Here is a 21,446-nt window from a genome sequence, read left to right as displayed (position 1 = left end):
CATCCAGGGGGCAGGGTAAAAAGACATCATCCAGGGGGCAGGGTAAAAAGACATCATCCAGGGGCAGGGGAATAAGACATCATCCAGGGGCAGGGGAATAAGACATCATCCAGGGGCTGTTGGATAAGACATCATCCAGGGGCAGGGGAAAAAGACATCATCCAGGGGGCAGGGGGATAAGACATCATCCAGGGGCAGGGGAATAAGACATCATCCAGGGGCAGGGGAATAAGACATCATCCAGGGGCAGGGGAATAAGACATCATCCAGGGGCAGGGGAAAAAAGACGTCACCCATACATCCATAAAACCTTTTTTAGGTTAAAATGCTAAGAGCACCATACAGCATTTAGGATCAGCAGAAGAGATAGGCGAATCAATCGTTTTTTAATTTATTGATTTAGGTAGCTAGAGGCGCACAAAATCCCAGACTTAACACAGGAGACATGACACTGGACAAGTAAAATGATCAAATCTATTGACTTTGCCACGCATGCCGTTCAAAAAATTATACAAATGTAACAACTTACCATCTTGGTAAGGTTCCTGTCGTTGAATGTCCTTTGCCTCTTGCATGAACTCCTCTGCAACAGCTATTAGATTTCTGGCCATCTCTTCATCAATCAAATTACCATTTGCCCACAGAAGGCTCCGCAACATGGTCTCTAGCCTGAAAAATAGAAAGCAGACCAGATTAGTCAAGTGAATTTGTATTTTTTATGTAGCTACAGTGGTTCCTTCTTTAAAAGTTGTGAGGTTACGCTGCGGGACTTAAGAGGTCATTTGTGGTTTTGTGGTTTAGTACGGTACCCTGCGTCACCACTTCATTGCTCCAGACCAGCGCAAGGGAGGGTTAGAGAACTGATATGCTTTTGGGTACTACTGTGTCTCTAACTGACAATGAATGGGCGACATAAACCTAATTAGAAACTGATAATAACTGATAACTTCAGTATTACTTACTAAAACTGTTGTTACACTAAGGTTTTTATTCTTTTATTTTGTTTGGATTATTTTGCTCTTATTGTAGTACTGTAGGCCACTCCCGACCGTACACATTGTACCTAAGTGGTGCAATGGTCTAAGACACTGCATAGCAGTGCAAGCTGTGTTGCTTCAAACGCAGGTTCAATACCTGTGCTGGCTCAACTGGGAGATCCATGAGATGACTGTAGGTTTTTGGTTTCTCTAACTCTAAATAACAAATTGGCTTTTTTTACAAATTAGTAACAACGTCTCGCCCTATGTTAAAAAATTACCCTTTTCCTCGCTCATTTTACGTTATTTGAACACGAAATCATCTCAAAAAATATAATTTTTAGCACCGTTTCGCGCAGCTCTGAGACAAGCATGGGAACTGGTCTAGATAAATCATTTACATTTTTATTTTCACTGAATCTCCATTTGGGTATTAGTTAGACTAGAATTAGAAAATTAGGGTTTAGAAATGTTATGCTCTTAGTGTAACCTTTATTTAACTAGGCAAGTCAGTTAAGAACAAATTCTTATTTACAAGGATATGCTACTCCATCCTCCCCATCAGGGAATTGAACCCGTCTCCCGCATGCCCACAGGACACTGGATTCTTTATCTAAATAGCCCAGTACTGTACTCCCGACCGTCACATTGTACAGTGCCATATTTTCCGTTTCATCCTAACGGAACACAGAGGGTTTTTCATTTTCCTTGGAATAGAAACACCATAATATTAATCAAATTAATTAAGCAAGTACCAGTTTTTCTTTATTTTTACTATTTTCCACATTGTAGAATAATAGTGAAGACATCACAACTTTGAAATAACACATATGGAATCAGTTAAGAACAAATTCTTATTCTTATTCACAAGGACAGCCTACTCCTTCCTCCCTGTCGGGGAATTGAAACCCGGTCTCCAGCGTGTCCACATTCTCTAGTACAGCCATTATTGAAGGCTATCAACTGCTTCTCAAAGATGCCCTCTGGTGGTCAAACTAGCACTAACTAGCATTAATGGTACCAGTGGTTGACACTTAAATAACGTGCCATAGAATTATTCGGCACCATGCAAGCTGCGAAGCAGTACGCTGCAACGTTCAAAGGAAAAACCACTGTAATAAACCCTAAAGTGTTGTGCCAACTCTCAGAGACTGACCTATGACGACAATTGTGCATTGATAGGGGATGCAGTTTTAACTACTAGCATACTAGCTGATAAATTGGTTCTTCATACAGACATCACTATAGCAAGCTAGCTAGGTGGTTGATGTTTTATAGCTTCCATAACTTAACATGAAAAACTAGCTATCTTGATTTCAGTTTAATGTCGAGGGCAGGCAGATATAGCTAGCACTAGCTAGACACACTCACTCAGTAAAGTTGTTAGGTAGCTAACGTTAGCTAGCTAACGTTATCTAGCTAGCTAGTTACTTTCTTTACAGTTGTAACATTAGCTAACGTTACACCACTCACACTCAACACCTAACGTAAATTCACTAACTTTTGTACATTGCCTTGGTCCGTAAAATTGACTTTATTTTAGCGTTCCAAAAACGTAATACTTCCAGATCAACTGTAATGTCAATACCATTGTAAAACACGCTTTCTCCCCTTTCCAACAAAATAAATAACATGACCTAAAAGCTGCCCATTTCTGCATAATTCAAGAAGGCAATGAGCACCGTCGTGTCTTTTTAAAAATGGCAGGTGGGGAAGCGAAACTAATGCGTGATAGTGACAAGGAGTGATGTTGTGTGGGAAAATAGCTTTTTTTCCCACTCGATCTGTCTAACTTATCACCTTATCGCCTCTAAAATGTAAATCAAACACTATAAAGACTTTATGTAATGTGTCATTACATACCTATTTGAAGGTTTGTGTCGAATTTGAATCGTGTTTTTAGGGCGGTGCTAAAGTGATCTTAAAAGTAAACAGCGGCTTTGAGAATGATGATCGCATGCAATGATGACGCAAAAAATGACTAGGTATCCCCCCGTACCCCCGTCACTGTCCATTTCTTGTTTTTAAAGGATGTGAGAAGCGCATAAGTTGCTTTATGCGTGCTGTACGTTACAACATGACACGTCATGATATAACGGAGGGTTCGTTTTTTCAACTTTTCTCCAAACTATAGAGCCTTTACCATGTCGATCAACGCTTGAATAGAAACGTAGTTCACACCCCCGATTTTGAAGTCAACACAGTCTTTACAGTCCCATTAGTTTTCTTTGTAGCCCCGTTTGAATGTTGCGGTTGCGCACATTTGTACGGAATGGGATGAGTTTACATTAGTTAGCTAGCTAACTTTAACCTACCTGGCTATTGATTTTTGAAGTCCATTTCTTTTCTCTTAATTTTACCTCAGACTGTAACGGCAGATTTCCTCCTCTTCGTCTGAAGAGGTGTAGCAGGGATCGGACCAAGACGCAGCGTAGATAGTGTTCATCATGTTTAATAACGACAAAACCGTGAACACTACAAAATACAAAATAACAAATGTGGAAAAACCGAAACAGTCCTATCTGGTGCATAGACACAAAGACAGAAGACAACCACCCACAAAACCCCAACACAAAACAGGCTACCTAAATATGGTTCCCAATCAGAGAGAATGACTAACACCTGCCTCTGATTGAAAACCATATCAGGCCAAACATAGAATGCCCACTCAGCTCACGTCCTGACCAACACTAAAACAAAGAAAACACAAAAGAACTATGGTCAGAACGTGACACAGACGAACAAAAAGTTGAGTGAACGTATTTCATCTGTACCTGAGAGAATGAGCAGCTAGAGCCCAATTACCTTTATGCAAATTAAGATAAATCACTGACAAAACCTATTAGTCATAGCTTAGGGTTGCACATTTTGGGGAATATTCAGAGGTGGAAACTTTGTGGGAATTAACGGTAATATATGGGAATTAACGGAAATATATGCAAATTAATATTAATACCATGTAAATGTAGATGTTTTTTGCATTGGATATATTTACCATATATGGAGACAGAAGCATAAATCCTTTACCTTCTCATAAGTAGACATAATTACAAATTATTAAATACTTCCAATAGAAATTTAAAAAAAATATTTTAGTTACAAATTGTACTTTAATTAAATGAGTTGTCTCTTCACATGGGATGATTTCACTGAACAAAAAAAGAAAGGGAATATTGAATGATCCCCAATGATCCATCTCCCAAAATCATATTCAACATACATCTGTAAAATGAAAGTCTACAAACTAAAGCTTTGGTTGTCTTCCTCTTAGGCTTCCATGTCTTCTCACTGGACCATCAGACTCTGATGCCTGATCTTCACTGTCACTTTCCAACCTTGTTGAGGATGGCTCGTTGTCAGGCTCAAAAAGTCTCAAATTTACCCGGATGGCCACCAATTTTTCAACCCTTGTATTGGTCAGCCTGTTGCATGCTTTGGTGTGTGTGTTCCCAAACAAGGACCAGTTGCGCTCTGAGGCGGCTGATGTTGGTGGGATTTGGAGGATGATGGAGGCAACAGGGGAAAGAACCTCAGATCCACAAAGTCCCTTCCACCAGGTGGCTGATGAGATATGTTGGCACGACTGCCATATTGCATCTACATCCCAAAGCCCTTTCTTGGAAATGTACTTCGCCAGACTGCAAAGAACCTTGCCCTCATCCAGGCCAAGGTGGCGAGACAGCGTAGTGATGACACCATAGGCCTGGTTGATCTCTGCACCAGACAGGATGCTCTTGTCAGCATACTTGGGGTCCAACATGTACGCTGTGGCGTGTATGGGCTTCAGGCAGAAGTCTTCACGCTTTTAGATGTATTTCAGAACTGCAGTTTCATCTGCTTGGAGCAACAGTGAAGTGGGCAGGGCAGTACGCATTTCTTCTCTTACATCTGCAAGCAGAGTCTGAACATCAGACAGGATGGCATTGTCTCCCATAATCCGTGCAATGACTACTGCTATAGGTTTTAGGAGTTTCAGGCTGCTTATGACTCTCTCCCAAAATACATCATCCAGTGGGATCCTCTTGATTGGGCTGTCCATATTTGCAGACTGTGAAATGGCCATTTCTTGGAGACTCCTTCCCCTCCAGGAGAATGTGAAGCATGATAACAACACCACCCCAACGGGTGTTGCTGGGCAGCTTCAATGTGGTGCTCTTTTTCTTCTCACTTTGCTTGGTGAGGTAGATTGCTGCTATAACCTGATGTCCCTTCACATACCTAGAATGTATCCATTGTTTTCAGTGCAGTGATGTCATTGAGGAGCAGATTCAATGCATGAGCAGCACAGCCAATGGGTGTGATGTGAGGGTAGGAGTCCTCCACTTTAGATCAAGCAGCCTTCTTGTTCGCAGCATTGTCTGTCATTAGTGCAAATATCTTCTGTGGTCCAAGGTCATTGATGACTGCCTTCAGCTCATCTGCAATGTAGAGACCGGTGTGTCTGTTGTCCCTTGTGTCTGTGCTCTTGTAGAAGACTGGTTGAGGGGTGGAGATGATGTAGTTAATTATTCCTTGCCCACGAACATTCGACCACCCATCAGAGACGATTGCAATACAGTCTGCTTTCTCTATTATTTGCTTGACCTTCACTTGAACTCTGTTAAACTCTGCATCCAGCAAATTAGTAGATAAGCATGTCTGGTTGGAGGGGTGTATGCTGGGTAAAGAACCTTCAGAAATCTCTTCCAATACACATTGCCTGTGAGCATCAGAGGTGAACCAGTTGCATACACAGCTCGAACAAGACATTCATCAGCATTTCTCTGACTACGTTCCTCCATTGAGTCAAAAAAACGTATGAGTCTAGGGCCATGAGCTGTTGCTATTGATAAGGTGTCTGATTCATCATTTTCACCTCAAATAGCAGTAGAAGGACTTTTGTCAGAGGTTGCTTGTTGTGAGCACTGAGGGGAACTTTATGCACTTGGCAGGTGATTCTGCATCTTTGTTGCATTCTTCACATATGATTTAGCATTGTATTTGCAAATGTACACAGCTTTTCCTTCTACATGTCTCCACATATTTAAAAAAAATGTTTTTATTTATTTAACTAGACAAGTCAGTTAAAACTTCTCTGCGCTACGGATCCCTTTTACGGGATCATTTTCCTAAACAACCGCTGAATTGCAGGGCGCAAAATATTACAAAACATATTTATAATCATGCAATCACAAGTGAAATATACCAAAACACAGCTTAGCTTATTGTTAATCCACCTATCGTGTCAGATTTTGAAAATATGCTTTACAGAAAGAAATCCAAGCTTTTGGGAGTGTATCAATCAATGCTAGAACAGCTAGCCCCAAATTAGCATGGTCACGAAAGTCAGAAAAGCAATAAAATTAATCGCTTACCTTTGATAATCTTCGGATGTTTGCACTCACGAGACTCCCAGTTACACAATAAATGTTATTTTTGTTCGATAAATATTACTTTATAACAAAAAAACGCCATTTGGGTTGTGCGTTATGTTCAGAAAACCAAAGCCTAGTTCCGTTCAACGAAAATTCCAAAAAGTATCCGTAATGGTTGTAGAAACATGTCAAATGTTTTTTATAAATCAATCCTCAGGTTGTTTTTAACAAACATAATCAATAATATTTAAACCGGACCGTAACTTACTCAATAAGAGAGAAAAAGAAAAATGGAGAGCTACCCTCTCGCGCGCAGGAACTAATCCGAGGACACCTGACTACTTTTGAAAAATCTCGCTCATTTTTCAGAATAAAAGCCTGAAACTATGTCTAAAGCCTGGTCACAGCCTGAGGAAGCCATTGGAACAGGAATATGGTTGATACCCCTTTAAATGGAAGAAAGACGGGCCAGGAAACACTGATTTAAAAAAAATAATCACTTCCGGGTTAGATTTTCTCAGGTTTTCGCCTGCAGAATCAGTTTTGTTACATTTAACATTTAAGTCATTTAGCAGACGCTCTTATCCAGAGCGACTTACAAATTGGTGCATTCACCTTATGAGGTTGTTGTTATATACTCACAGACAATATTTTGACAGTTTTGGAAACTTTGGAGTGTTTTCTATCCCAATCTGTAAATTATATGCATATTCTACGATCTGGACCTGAGAAATAGTCTGTTTACCTTGGGAACGTTATTTTAAAAATATAACAAATCTGACCCCTAGCGTCAAGAGGTTAATGAATTCCTACCCCGGCCAAACCCGGACGACGCTGGGCCAATTGTGCGCTGCCATATGGGACTCCCAATCACAAACAGATGTGATGCAGACTGGATTCAAACCTGGTACAGCAGTGACACCTCTTGCACTGAGATGCAGTGTCTTAGACCACTATGCCACTCAGGAGCCCACACACCGCAGAGAGCTTTTTATGTCTCTATTTTGGTTTGGTCAGGGTGTGATTTGGGTGGGCATTCTATGTTCCTTTTTCTATGTTTTGTATTTCTTTGTTTTGGCCGGGTATGGTTCTCAATCAGGGACAGCTGATTATCATTGTCTCTGATTCGGAACCATACTTAGGTAGCTTTTCCCCACCTATGCTTTGTGGGTAGTTGTTTTTTGTTTAGTGTTTTGCACCTGACAGGACTTTTTCGGTTTCAGTTATTCACTTTGTTATTTTTGTTTAGTGTTCAGTTTAAATAAAAAGTCATGAACTCTTACCACGCTGTGCTTTGGTCCGATTCCTCTTCATCCGACGACGAAACTCCTTGCACTCAGCCCAAACGAGGGGGTGAAGATCCTACAAGAACACTGATCTTCAAGATTCATGGTTTTATTTTTGTCCTATTTTTCACTCTCAAAATTACAATTATTTCTTGCTAAACAACACATTATGTAGAAGTAACTGGCTACACAAAGTGATACACGTGAGCTCCAAAGGTGAGCTCCAAAGGTGAGCTCCAAAGGTGAGCTCCACACAGACAGACAGGGGCAATATTGTCTAGCCAGGTGTGGGATAATGTCAGCGTGGCTTTGATTGGATAGTAGCCGAGAGCTTGCGGTGTCTGATATTTCAGAGATGTGATTTTGACTGACTGCGATGGAACACTAGAAAATATATGTACTTTCAGAATTGTTTGGCGAGCTATTCATAGGCGGGCTGATAGCTACTGGCAGATTGCGATCTATCTGTTGGAGACCCCGGTCTACATTATATCTACAACTAATAGATGTCCAGTCTTAATTATATCACTTTAAATGTGTGAGATTGGGGTGTCTGGGGGATATGATGATGGAAGGTATTGTGATGTTACAGATATTATTAATGGCCCTAAATTCTGTGTGTCCTCTGTATATACACCTAATGTGTTAAATTCCAATGTTCTATTACCTCAAGCACACACTGCTTGACTGCTTTGACTCTGTCCTCGTTCTCGGTGCTGACTTACATTTAGTTGGTGATCCTACTATAAACTCCTCTAACACTGATATCTCAGCACCCCGAACATCATCGACTTCAAAAATTCAAACGTTTCGGGTCACTTTGAAATGTCCTTGTTTTCCATGAAAACATACATGAAATTAGTCGCAAAATGAATAGGAAATATAGTCAAGGTTATAAATAATGATTTTTAATTGAAAGAATAATTGTGTCCTTCCGACTTTTCTTTCAACAAAGAATCCTCCATTTGCAGCAATTACAGCCTTGCAGACTTTTGGCATTCTAGTTGTCAATTTGTTTAGGTAATTTGAAGAGATTTCACCCCATGCTTCCTGAAGCACCTCCCACAAGTTGGATTGGCTTGATGGGCACTTCATACGTACAATACGGTCAAGCTGCTCCCACAACAGCTCAATAGGGTTGAGATACGGTGACTGTGCTGGCCACTCCATTATAGACAGAATACCAGCTGACTGCTTCTTCCCTACATAGTTCTTGCATAGTTTGCATCTGTGCTTTGGGTCATTGTCCTGTTGTAGGAGGAAATTGGCTCCAATTAAGCACCGTCCACAGGGTATGTCATGGCGTTGCAAAATAGCCTTCCTTCTTCAAGATCCCTTTTACCCTGTACAAATCTCCCACTTTACCACCACCAAAGCACCCCCAGACCATCACATTGCCTCCACCATGCTTGACAGATGGCGTCAAGCACTCCTTCAGCATCTTTTTATTTTTTCTGCATCTCACAAATGTTCTTATTTGTGATCCGAACACCTCAAACTTAGATTCATCTGTCCATAACACTTTTTTTTTCAATTTTCCTCTGTTCAGTGTCTGTGTTCTTTTGCCCATCATAATCTTTCCTTTTTATTGGCCAGTCTGAGAATTTTTATTTTTATTTTTAATTTGCAACTATGCCTAGAAGGCCAACATTCCGGAGTCACCTCTTCACTATTGACATTGAGACTGGTGTTTTGCGGGTACTATTAAATGAAGCTGCCAGTTGAGGACTTGTGAGGCGTCTGTTTCTCAAACTAGACACTCTATTGTACTTGTCCTCTGGCCATTTTGAGCCTGTAATCGAACCCACAAAAATTGATGCTCCACATACTCAACTAGTCTAAAGAAGGCCAGTTTTTTTGCTTCTTTAATCAGAACAACAGTTTTCAGCTGTGCTAACATAATTGTAAAAGGGTTTTATAATGATCAATTAGCCTTTTAAAATTATAAACTTGGATTAGTTAAAACACAACGTGCCATTGGAACACAGGAGTGATGGTTTCTGATAATGGGCCTCTGTATGCCAATTTAAATATTTCATAAAAAATCTGCAGTTTCCAGCAACAAAAGTCATTTACAACATTATCAATGTCTACACTGTATTTCTGATCAATTTGATTATATTTTAAAATTGACAAAAAATGTGGTTTTCTTTCAAAAACAAGGACATTTCTAAGTTACCCCGAACTTTTGAACGGTAGTGTATATTCAGACATTTCTAAAAGAGCTAAACATTGTCGATGCCTCGCACCTGAGAAATCTAAGTACTAAGGTCTACACTTTTTTTCTTCATATCATCATTCATTCTCACGAATGTACTATATTTTTGTTTCCCCATATTTTACTCAAATCTATTTCCCATGCTATGATTTTACTTATGCTAACAGTATATCACAAAAGTGAGTACACCCCTCACATTTTTGCAAATATTTGAGTATATCTTATCATGTGACAACACTGAAGAAATGACACTTTGCTACAATGTAAAGTAGTGAGTGTACAGCTTTTATAACAGTGTAAATTTGCTGTCCCCTCAAAATAACTCAACACACAGCCATACTCAAGAAGCGCCCGCATTATTTCTGCCTCGTGCACAAATTCATGTTGTTACTCATATGAACAGAGAAAGTGAAATATTCCTTGATATTAAAAAAGACCCAAGCCACTAATAATAACAACACAAGCCTATCGATACACGAATTCATACTCATTCGTTACAGTTGCAGTGCTGGTTGTAGTGCGAGTGGAAGTAGGAAGAACAAAGGTTTTATGGCTTATAAAAGTGTTGAATAAAAATTGTTGACAGTGCTGAATAAGAACTTAACTCAAAAACAGTCACTCTCTAGTCATCGTTAATTTTTTTTTGACATTTCACAGAATTATCTTTGCTATAGCTTTCTTTTACACCTGCTACGTTACTGCAGACATGGTAATCTGAACCATCCGATTGGCCAGTGGTAGGCGGGGAAGGCAGAGTGTGTACCTTCAGGCAACTTCGCCTACCCGGCGCGCAGGGCAGCTGAATCGGGTGCACCTACCGCCAACAGCATGAGAAGTAGCAAAATAAAATAGGAATGCAAGGCTTTATTGTTGGGTACTTTACAGAAATGTTTGGCGATCAACTAGGAATGCCTTGGAGATCGACCAGTCGACACTGGTCTGAAGTATTTTGTTCATAGCCTGTTTGTTATTTTTAAGTTGCAATCACAATTACTGGAAAACAATATTATAACAATGCATTCTCTCTCTCAGATATTCGTCTAAGAAGTTCGTCTAGAATGTAGAATCGTATAGCTGCGGGGATTACACAAGTCTGAATTTCTTATAGCCTAATTTTCTAGACATCAATGTACAGCAACAGTTTTAGACAACACTGCAAAACACCCGCCATATGCACACATACTCAGCTGTGGGGCTTACAAGTCCCTAATTTCATATCATTTTCAAGACATCAATGTAGCAGTAGAACAAATATCGGAATATACTTCAAATAAAATACATCAATGTAGGCTACAGCAGAACACACATGAGAATATATAGTCATCCTATATAATATGAAGCACATATTCAGATTACCTTCACAGTACCGAACAAGTTTGTAAAGGAAAAACCTTTCCTACTTTAGTTTTCAAAACCTCCCACAATGACTCTCCCCATGTCAAGTCCATTTAACTCCTGAGAGTCAACTTCTTGCTCAAAGCCATATACAGGTGTCCTGTGGCTGTCACATTTAACATCCTTCTAAGGCTGTTCTGAAGACTCTGGCTGTAGTGTCTATTTTTTCAATTTGAGTGTTAACTATAACCTGGGTGTCCGCTTTAGCCTTCCTGCCACCAAATGCACCTTGTTTCGGGCATGTTCAAAAACCTTTTATCTGAGTGCTGGTTGATATTGTTTTTTTTGTTTTCTGAGGGATAGGATGTTAATTTACTGTACAACTCACCCACTCTTTTGCTAGCTAATTCCTCCAGTCGTTTCTAGACCCAAGCTCCCTACCTTTTAGCATGTTATACAGCCCAACTTCAAATTCTGCATGACAAGCCAGGGGTTACACGGTTGCTTGTTCTTGAACAGGATACGTTCTGTAACATGATTACGTAGGGACCTCTTCACTAACAGACCACCACTACCTAGACCTGTGTCAAGATCAGTTACTTACCCTATCGGCCCTCCCCATAACCTCTATATAGAAATAAGAGAGCAGGTCTGGAATCAGTGTGGCAGGATAGGATGATTACACAAAAGGATCACCGTGCTTTTACATTATTGTCTTTCTGGGGGAAATAACGTGGAGGCAACTTGATTTAATGCTGATCGATTTTATTAAAATGTCTACAGTGCGAACACTGAAACAATTAATAAATGCCGCGAGAGGTACTGGATCCGGGAAAATAGGTGCCGGAACAAACAAAGTCAAATCTGAGAAGTGCCGGATCCTGCTCAAATTAAGCACTGACCATAACAGCACTTACAGTTGACCAGGGCAGCTTTAACTTGGAAGAAATTTGACGATCTGATAACTAGAAATAAAGTGACTGATAGTAAACAGTAGCAGTAGCATGCAGTATGTGATGAGTCAAAAAAGATTAGTGCAAAAACGGTTAATGCAGATGGTCCGGGTAGCTATCTGGTAAAATCATTTAATTAATTATTTAGCAGTCTTATGGCTTGGGAGTAGAAGCTGTTCAGGGTCCTGTTGGATCCAAACTTGCCGTGCGGTAGCAAAGAAAACAGTCTATGACTAGGGTTGCTGGAGTCTTTGACCATTTTTATGGCCTTCCTCTGACACCGCCTGGTAGAGAGGTCCTGTGTGGCAGGAAGCTTGGCCATACGCACTACCCTCTGTAGTGCCTTGCGGTCGGAAGCCGAGCAGTTGCCATACCAGGCTGTGATGCAACCAGTCAGGATGCTCTCGATGGTGCAGCTGTAGGACCTTTTGAGAATCTGAGGACCCATGCCAAATATTTTCAGTCTCCTGAGGGGGAATAGGCTTTGTCATGCCCTCTTCACTACTGTCTTAGTGTGTTTGGACCATGATAGTTTCTTAGTGATGTGAACACCAAGGAACTTCAAGCTCTCAACCTGATCCACTACAGCCCCGTCGCCCCCGTGACAGTTTTTAGGGCCTTCCTCTGACACCATTCAGGCTGATGTACAGATAAATGTGACATACAATAAGTATGGCTTGGCTGGCAACAATACAATAGAATGAACAACCAGCCGGCCTGGGTGGCAACAATGCCAATCGACATTACGACCAGACGGCTTAGGTATCAACCCTAGATTTGTGTAGGGACTATATAAACTCAGCAAAAAAAGAAACGTCCTCTCACTGTGAACTGCGTTTTCAGGAAACTTAACATGTTTAAATATTTGTATGAACAGAACAAAATTCAACAACTGAGACATAAACTGAACAGGTTCCACAGACATGTGACTAACAGAAATGTAATAATGTGTTCCTGAACAAAGGGGGGGTCAAAATCAAAAGTAACAGTCAGTATCTGGTGTGCCCACCAGCTGCATTAAGTACTGCAGTGCATCTCATCCTCATGGATTGCACCAGATTTGCCAGTTCTTGCTGTGAGATGTTACCCCACTCTTCCACCAAGGAACCTGCAAGTTCCCGCACATTTCTGGGGGGAATGGCCCTAGCCCTCACTCTCCGATCCAACAGGTCCCAGACGTGCTCAATGGGATTGAAATCCGGGCTCTTCGCTGGCCATGGCAGAACACTGACATTCCTGTCTTGCAGGAAATCACGCAAAGAACGAGCAGTTTTGCTGGTGGCATTGTCATGCTGGAGGGTCATGTCAGGATGAGCCTAAAGGAAGGCTACCACATGAGGGAGGAGGATGTCTTCCCTGTAACTCACAGCATTGAGATTGCCTTATTTAGGATGCTTAAAGAGATTCTCTGGTACTTTTGTATAGTTTTAGCCAGTAGTTCTGAAAGTATTGCTCACAAGCCAAAAGCGGTCTCCTAAAATTGCGTACTACGTCACATATGTGCAGATATGTGCACCACGCCATTGCTCTCACTCTCGCTTTGCTGTGTTTGCATCTTGCTAGCTGTCACTCAAATGGCGAGGAGCTGAAGCTCATTGGCTAGAACTCAAATTTCTAGCGGGCTGGTCAACATGGGGTGAAGATTTAGGGAAAATGGTGCAGCACAGCTTTCAGAAAAACAGTCACTTTCAAACTAGGGATTTCGTGGCTATTTGAGGTAAGACAGAAATTCTGCTCATAGATTATGCATGTATTGTTAACAACAATGTGCAGAAAGTGTGGTGTCACAAAAAAACGATTTTCAAAATAATATGCCTTGCCCCATTCCCTGTCTTCTGTGAGTGTTCTATTGTCCCGACTCTAACTGCTGCGCTACCATTCAGGTGCCACTCCATTGTAGGCCTAAATATGGTGTCCAGTAGAGGTCAGTGTTTGAAAGCAACTTGGAATCTGAGAAAGCACCGGAAAAATTATAAAATCAGTAGGATCTCATATTTTGCAATACATGGGCTGCATTACAAACACTTAACAGACACACCCTCTCCCCTCAAATTAAGTGGAAACTTCTGATGTCGTATCGTGATGTCTGACGAGTTTACACTTGCAGAGCAAGGGGTGAGGGAGGAAGGAATGAATTTTAAATGGACCGCCCTTACCCAGAAATGTGTCACTCGTTCATCCCGTGACGATTGTGTTTTCGGCCACCGGTAGCTTGTGGGTGCTTTATATGCGCTACAGTCAATTATGATTGCATGTCTACTTATATTAACTATATTATTATTAATATACGCCTACTGTGTGATGGCTAGCAAATTAATTAGCTAACTAACGTTAGCCTGCCTAGCTGGAACAACTGAAGAAGGAAAATGTTTTATTTCTACAATTTCCAAAAGCTAACCAAACAAAAACTTTAACGAGAAGTGTTTGTGTATTAGTAGCACAATTTCTAACTTATTTGCATTCGTTTTTACTTACACTTGTATGTTGACTCCATATTGATGTTGAAGTTTTAAGTTTTGGCAGACTTTTCTTAGCGGATGTACAATCATCGCGAATTGAATTATGGGGTGTTTCAGGCCACAAGTGAAAATAATTGTACACTCGCAAACTCGGCTGGGTTTACATTGCAAACTTCCCTTGCTTGGCTAATCTTTTGGACCACGACAAATATGGCCGCGGGGATTCTCCCAAGGGCATAAGGTGAGGGTAAGTGGACGAGGGTGTCTTTTATGAGTTTGAAACGCAGCCATGGTTTGAAAAACCATGCAATCAAAGGAATCGTCAGACTTCCTTGATCACGTGATAATGTTACTTTTAAACTAGCATCCATTCTGTGTTAGATCTGTAGTGCATTTGTGTTTTGGAGCGGTGGAGAAAGAGTGGGCAAGCTCGATTCGACTTGAGGATGGTGCAGCACAGTTCACATACCCACAGTTGTTGTAGTGTAGGATATCTACAAATGTGTAGCCTACCACAACATGAGGAGAGGGGAAAACATAGAAACAGGGGAGGTTGAGTAGCCTCTAAACCCTCCCCGAAATCATGCAATCTACTTTCACTGGTGGTTGGTAGGTTATAAACTATTTAAATCCTTTAAAAGTTTAAATGAATGAAGTAGGTATTTAATTACCTAAATTGCCTTCATGCTTAAAGGGACAATCTGCAGTTGCTACATACATTTACTTAGAAATGAATGGTATGTACCCATTGATTAGTGAAGAATATAACTTATTTAAATCCATCATGAGCTTAGTTCCAGTGTCATACCCCATGAAAACCCAAAATATGAGCTCGTTTTACTCAAATGTTTGTAAATAAAGTAAATATAAACAAACACTATATAGACTCAAAACATGTTTTAAACTATAATTTTGATAGCATGCATGTTACATCCATTTCTCCAGTCCTGTCCCTCAGCTTTTTACCGAAACAGGCAGGGACTCCGCTTTGCTACTGTTATTGTAACCGCTGATTACCGCTAGGAACTGAGAGAAAAAAGACGTGAAAATATAATAGTCTATAGTATTAAACATTGACACTACCCGCCAAGCTCCCGGGCACTATTTTGAACGTGCGTGTGTGTGCCAAGCGCATGAGCGTGCTTCTACGAGAACGCGGAAAATAGTTGAATTCAATGGGACTAAATTCAATGGGCATAGACTTTGTTCTGATGATAATTAGGTTGAGAACGATTAAGATAACCTATAACGTGCACTTGGTAGCCTAATGCATTGCACACGCAACCGCTCAAACGCTCCACCTCTTCTTGCTTCTCTCTCCCACTCACTTCGGCTCGTGTGACATACCCTATTTCTATGTAGACTACAATTTACATGCATTGATGTTCATGTCCTTTACTCAATCGTCGGAAATGGTTTCCAAAGGAGATGGACTGAGTCATTGTTATACATTGCTGTTGTATTTGGTCAGTTAACGGTTCCTAGGCTTTGCGCGATCATTATGTAGCTGTCTAATGAATGGAATTTCTATACTGACGAGATTGAAAGTGCTGAGAGCTTGCTCTCGGTGACTCCGATGTCTTAGGACCATGTCCTATGTCTCTTCGCAAGGTAAGATACCCAGATATTTAACAGCTCTTACAATCACGCTTGCTCTCGTTGCCTCATCACCCACAGAGAATGAGTAAATGGTACAGTGCAGTTTGCGAGATTGTTTCGCGCTGTATCATTTCGTAAGGTATAAAATCATCATGGTGCTTTGTCAACTGGACTATTTGATTTCCTGTTGATAGAGGTGGCCAAATGTTGTGTGTTTATGCACTGTAGCTGAATTGTTACAGTATTTCTTTTTTTAAATTATATGTCTTCTTAACTATTTCAGTTGATGGAAACACTGCAGGCGTGACTAGTTGGTCCTGAAATACTCTGAGATGATTATAGAGCATTAAATGTACTTGATGTTCTAATAGTGTGTATAAGTCGATCATTATTATTAAATTATTGATACGAAATGTGATTTTTGGCAATGCACAACCTGACCCTTTCGACAGTGCACTTCTCATTTGTATGGGGGAGCTGTTGGCCTCAGAGTGTTTTACTAAAGCCTACGCCAGCCACTGCACTGCACACATAGTGTATTTTTAGATTTCAAAATAGCCCAACGTTGAAAAGTCGTGAAATTGAGGTGAGAATATTTGGAGCACGGGGTCATAGTATTACACCGATAAGCTGAGGGTCATTTTAGTTCGTGTTTTGCATAGCCCAAACAAATGAAACCATTTCATATTTCTTAAATATGGATATACATAGGATCAAGCTGATACAGGTTTGTGTTATGGCTTTGGAATTTAGTAGTCACAATGTTGGACTGTTAATCGGAACTGTGTATCTGCTTTGTATTAATTTCCTGTTGTAAATATATTGAGATCTTAATGTCACTGGACTAATTGGTTAATCACCCTAGGCATAACTAACAGCCCTTGTATAAATCATGTTAAGGCTCTTCCTAATACTGTGATGTAGTCAGGGGTTAACCATACTCACAAGGACCATGAATATATGTTTGAGACAACTTAAAGAAAAAAATATCTCACTAATTGGTCTCTTGACCAATCAGATCAGGTCTTTTGCCAAAATTGGGCAACATATCAGAATTTGGCTGCCTGTGTAAATGCAGTCTCAAGGCTTATGTTAAAAAAAAATCATTCGTAGCACATAAAGGAAATCAAAAGGCCTTGATCAGTAAGAACTAATTTGTTTAGTTCATAAAATATACCATTAATCATCTGAAAGTCCATATCAATCTTAGTCTGAGTACTCCCCTACACATAAAATAAATAAAAACACAATAAACATTTACCAATTTAACTTGATTGAGAATGGAGAACATTTGTTATTTGTAAACTGACAAATAATAGCTTGGTTCCTTAACACTTGAAAGAGCAAACATGCAACTTCACTCAGCTTTTCTTTCATGTTTTGTCATTCTGTAGACATTCATTTGAATATATAATGATCTCAGCTCATCAACCGAATTGTCAAATATGTTTGCCCCAAAATATTTGGACATTATCTGGATTTTATAGATGACTGGAGACATCAACATTACTGTATGTGCTGTAACCCAATCACTGTGTTTGTTGTTGTAATGCACAGATACTTCCTGGCAAGTTTGCTTAGCTTTGAGAAGTTCACTTTGACCCTTAAAGTGTCTCATTAGTGTATCAGAAAAGATGTTCAGAATCCTGATACAATTGTTTTTAGGACTAAAACCACTCCTAATTTAGAGTTAGGGTGTTGAATTATGTTATGAAACTTTTAGGACAGTTCATTAGGTGTGATATTTAGATTTTGGTTAACACTTTATTTGAAGGATACTTATTATAAGGATGTCCTAAAGCAGTGGTATACAAACTTTTTCAACTGGGACCCCATTTTTTTTTGCCAGAATTTTTCGGGACCCCATTTTTTTTGCAAGACTTTCTCGTGACCCCACCCCTAATCTAATGACACAACCTTAAAATCGTTAAATGTATATTTTTACATCAACAAATAACCTTCAATTCATGGCATTTTAATTTCTTATCAACATAAATACATTTACTCAATGAAATTGTATTTTTATTTGCAATTTTTGGTTCGGGGTGGGGTTGGCAACCCTACTGCAGTTCCCCGAAACCCCAGTAGGGGTCGCAACCACGACTTTGAATACCACTGTCCTAAAGGGATACTTCACTCAAATGACAAAACTACTTACAGAATTTGTTTCCTTATACTTAAAAAAAATGGTCAGAGATGTTTTATTTCTAAGACACATTTGCAATAAAACAATAATTCCTAAATTCGTTGTACAACATAATGATTAAGGTTGTAGCATTGTTTTTAAATTTGACTGGGCAATTACAAATTTATTTGTAATCGTCCATTTACCAAAATCCATTAGGCCTACTTGTAAAACTCTATCAGAGTACAAAATGTGTATGCTTAAGCACAGCAGAGTTCTAGAATATTGGACCGTTAGCTTTCATACTTTGCGAATTCTCGTCGCTGCTCAAGCAATTTCTCCACACATTCAACTGCATAGAGGCGTAAATGGAGCCGCTTTGGTTGGTAATATTGGGGAAGTGCGCAGTCGGGCTGTGTGGTCTCAAATGTCCCTGCGTCTGTGGATTCTGAATTACGCTTAATGAGTTACTCACCCTGTGAAACAAACCCAGTGTGTTCCATTTTAGCTAGAGAGAAAAGGGAATGTAGTTTTGGTCCTGTGAGATGCAGAAAATAGTAACCTGTCCTCGATTCATAGATAGACTGAAAGGAATGTAATAGCCCTTAGGAAATGCATCATCACTTCCCTGGCACACACCCCAACACACCCACCCCTTGACTGATACAGCAACATGCACACACAAAGAAACAGTTTCATGCATACACTAGACTGGAGTAAATATAAGCTTGTAAGTTGAAACCCAGGGCTGACTGAGGGAATCTGAGGTGTGAGGCGGAAGGTTACTGGTTTTAGACACGGGTCCCCATGTAGGGTGACCACATTTAAAATACCCATCTCATTATAAAATGCATCTTCCAATTGCTCTGCCTATGCCCACACATATTCTTTCAATAACATTTTCTATTTTTAATACCCTCAAACATCAAGTTAGGCAGACCTAATTTCAAAATAGGCCATCATCCCTGTCAATCGTGAACAATAATTATTATCACATTTTACCGGTGAAACGTCCAAACTAACTTCGTCTGCATGCTAGTCATTTGATCTCAATCAGTTTCATGGGAATATGCATTTACATCGTCTTGACTTAATGTTTCATAAACAAATTAGAGCAGATGGTGTTAAACTATAGCAGAGCCTTCCTGTATTTTGTTAAAATCCAAGCACATGTCACGCCCTGACCATAGTAAGCTGTTTTTTCTCTGTGTTGGTTGGGGCGTGATAGTGACTAGGGTGGGTCATCTAGGGTTTTTGTATGTCTATGTTGGCCTGATATGGTTCCCAATCAGAGACAGCTGTTTATCGTTGTCTCTGATTGGGGATTATATTTAGGTAGCCATTTCCCTTTTGTGTTTGTGGGAACTTGTCTATGTTTAGTTGCCTGTCTGCACTATTTGTATAGCTTCACATTTCGTTCGTTGATTTTGTTGTTTTTGTTCAGTGTTTCATTCATTTAAAGAGAATGTATGCATACCACGCTGCGCCTTGATCTCACTCATACGACGATCGTAACAGAAGACCCCACAAAAATGGACCAAGCAACGTGTACAGGAGGAGTGGACTTGAGGAGATCCTGGATGGAAAATGACCCTGGACGCAGGCCGGAGAGTATCGCCATCCTAAGGAGGAGATCAAGGCAGAGAAAGCGAAACAGCGACGATACGAGGGGATAGCTCAACGGAGCAAGCACGAGAGGCAGCCCCAAACGTTTTTTTTTGGGGGGGGGGGGGGGGGCACACGGGGCGATTGGCGGAGTCAAGGTTTAGACCTGAGCCAACTCCCCGTGCTTACCGTGGGGAGCGTGTGACCGGTCAGGCACCGTGTTATGCAGTGATGCGCACGTTGTCTCCAGTACGCATTCATAGCCCGGTGCGCTCTGTTCCAGCACCCCGCAGTTGCCGTGCTAGATTGGGCATTCAGCCAGGACGGACTGTGCCGGCTCAGCGATCCTGGCCTCCGGTGCGTCTCTTCGGCCCAGGATATCCTGCGCCAGCTCTACGCACGGTATCCCCAGTGCGCCTTAACAGCACAGTGCGTCCTGTGCTAGCTGCCCGCACTTGCCGGGCTGGAGTGAGCATCCAGTCAGGAAGGGTTGTGCCAGCTCTGCGCTCTAGATCTCCAGTGCGCCTCTACAGTTCAGTGCGTCCTGTGCCTCCTCTCCGCACTCCCCCTGAGGTGCGTGTCATCAGCCCGGTGCCACCTGTACCGGTCCCATGCATCAGGCCTCCAGTGTGCTTCCACAGTCCAGTACGTCCTGTGCCTCCTCCCCGCAGTCGCCCTGAGGTGCGTGTCACCAGCCCGGTACCACCAATGCCGGCACCACGCATCAGGCCTCCAGTGCGCCTCCACAGTACAGAGCTTCCGGAGACAGTTCCCAGTCCAGAGCTTCCATGCGACAGTTCCCATTCCAGAGCTTCCGGCGACGTTTCACAGTCCAGAACCTCCAAAGACGGTCCACAGTCCAGAACCTCCAACGACGGCCCACAGTCCGGAACCTCCTAAGACGGTCCACAGTCCGGAACCTCCTGAGACGGTCTACAGTCCGGAACCTCCTGATACGGTCTATAATCCGGGACCTCCTGAGACGGTCTACGGTCCGGGAACCTCCTGAGACGGTCTACGGTCCGGAACCTCAGGCGATGGTCTGCGGTCCGAAGCCATAGGCGACGGTCGGCGTTCCGGAGCCTCCGGAACGCTGGAGATGTCTCTGGAGAGACCTGAAAATAGCTGTGCAGCGGCACTCTTCATCCAAACTGACAGAGCTTGAGAGGATCTGCAGAGAAGAATGGGAGAAACTCCACAAATACAGGTGTGCCAAGCTTGTAGTGTCATACCCAATAAGACTCAAGTCTGTAATCGCTGCCAAAGGTGCTTCAACAAAGTACTGAGAAAAGGGTCTGAATACTTATGAAAATGTTTGTTTTATTTTTAATACGTTTGCAAAATTTTCTAGAAACCTGTTTTTGCTTTGTCATCATGGTGTGTTGTGTGTAGATTTGATGAGTGGAAAAAACAATTTAATACATTTTAGAATATAGCTGTAACGTAACAAAATGTGGAAAAAGTCAAGGGGTCTGAAAACTTCCGAATGCGCTGTAATGGCCTATGGGCTAGGCTACAAGAGGTGTACAACTATA

The 21,446-nt window shown here is 41.2% G+C and overlaps 1 protein-coding gene across 4 annotated transcripts in view; it reads left to right on the top strand.

The window, feature by feature from the left end:
• The first annotated feature begins 15,719 nt into the window (after positions 1-15,719).
• Positions 15,720-21,446, top strand: part of LOC129831105 (ras/Rap GTPase-activating protein SynGAP-like) — a 102,836-nt gene continuing 97,109 nt past the window's right edge. For 3 of the 4 annotated variants that reach the window (XM_055894141.1, XM_055894142.1, XM_055894138.1), the window contains exon 1: positions 15,720-16,193. In XM_055894141.1, coding sequence (XP_055750116.1) covers positions 16,172-16,193 — 22 coding nt within the window. In that variant the 5' untranslated portion in view covers positions 15,720-16,171. The remainder of the gene's footprint in view (positions 16,194-21,446) is intronic. The other variant, XM_055894144.1, reaches the window with a different exon arrangement.

The sequence above is a fragment of the Salvelinus fontinalis genome, chromosome 32 (assembly GCF_029448725.1).
Source record: "Salvelinus fontinalis isolate EN_2023a chromosome 32, ASM2944872v1, whole genome shotgun sequence".
NCBI lineage: Eukaryota > Metazoa > Chordata > Actinopteri > Salmoniformes > Salmonidae > Salvelinus > Salvelinus fontinalis.
This window is presented reverse-complemented; position numbering and strand designations above follow the sequence as displayed.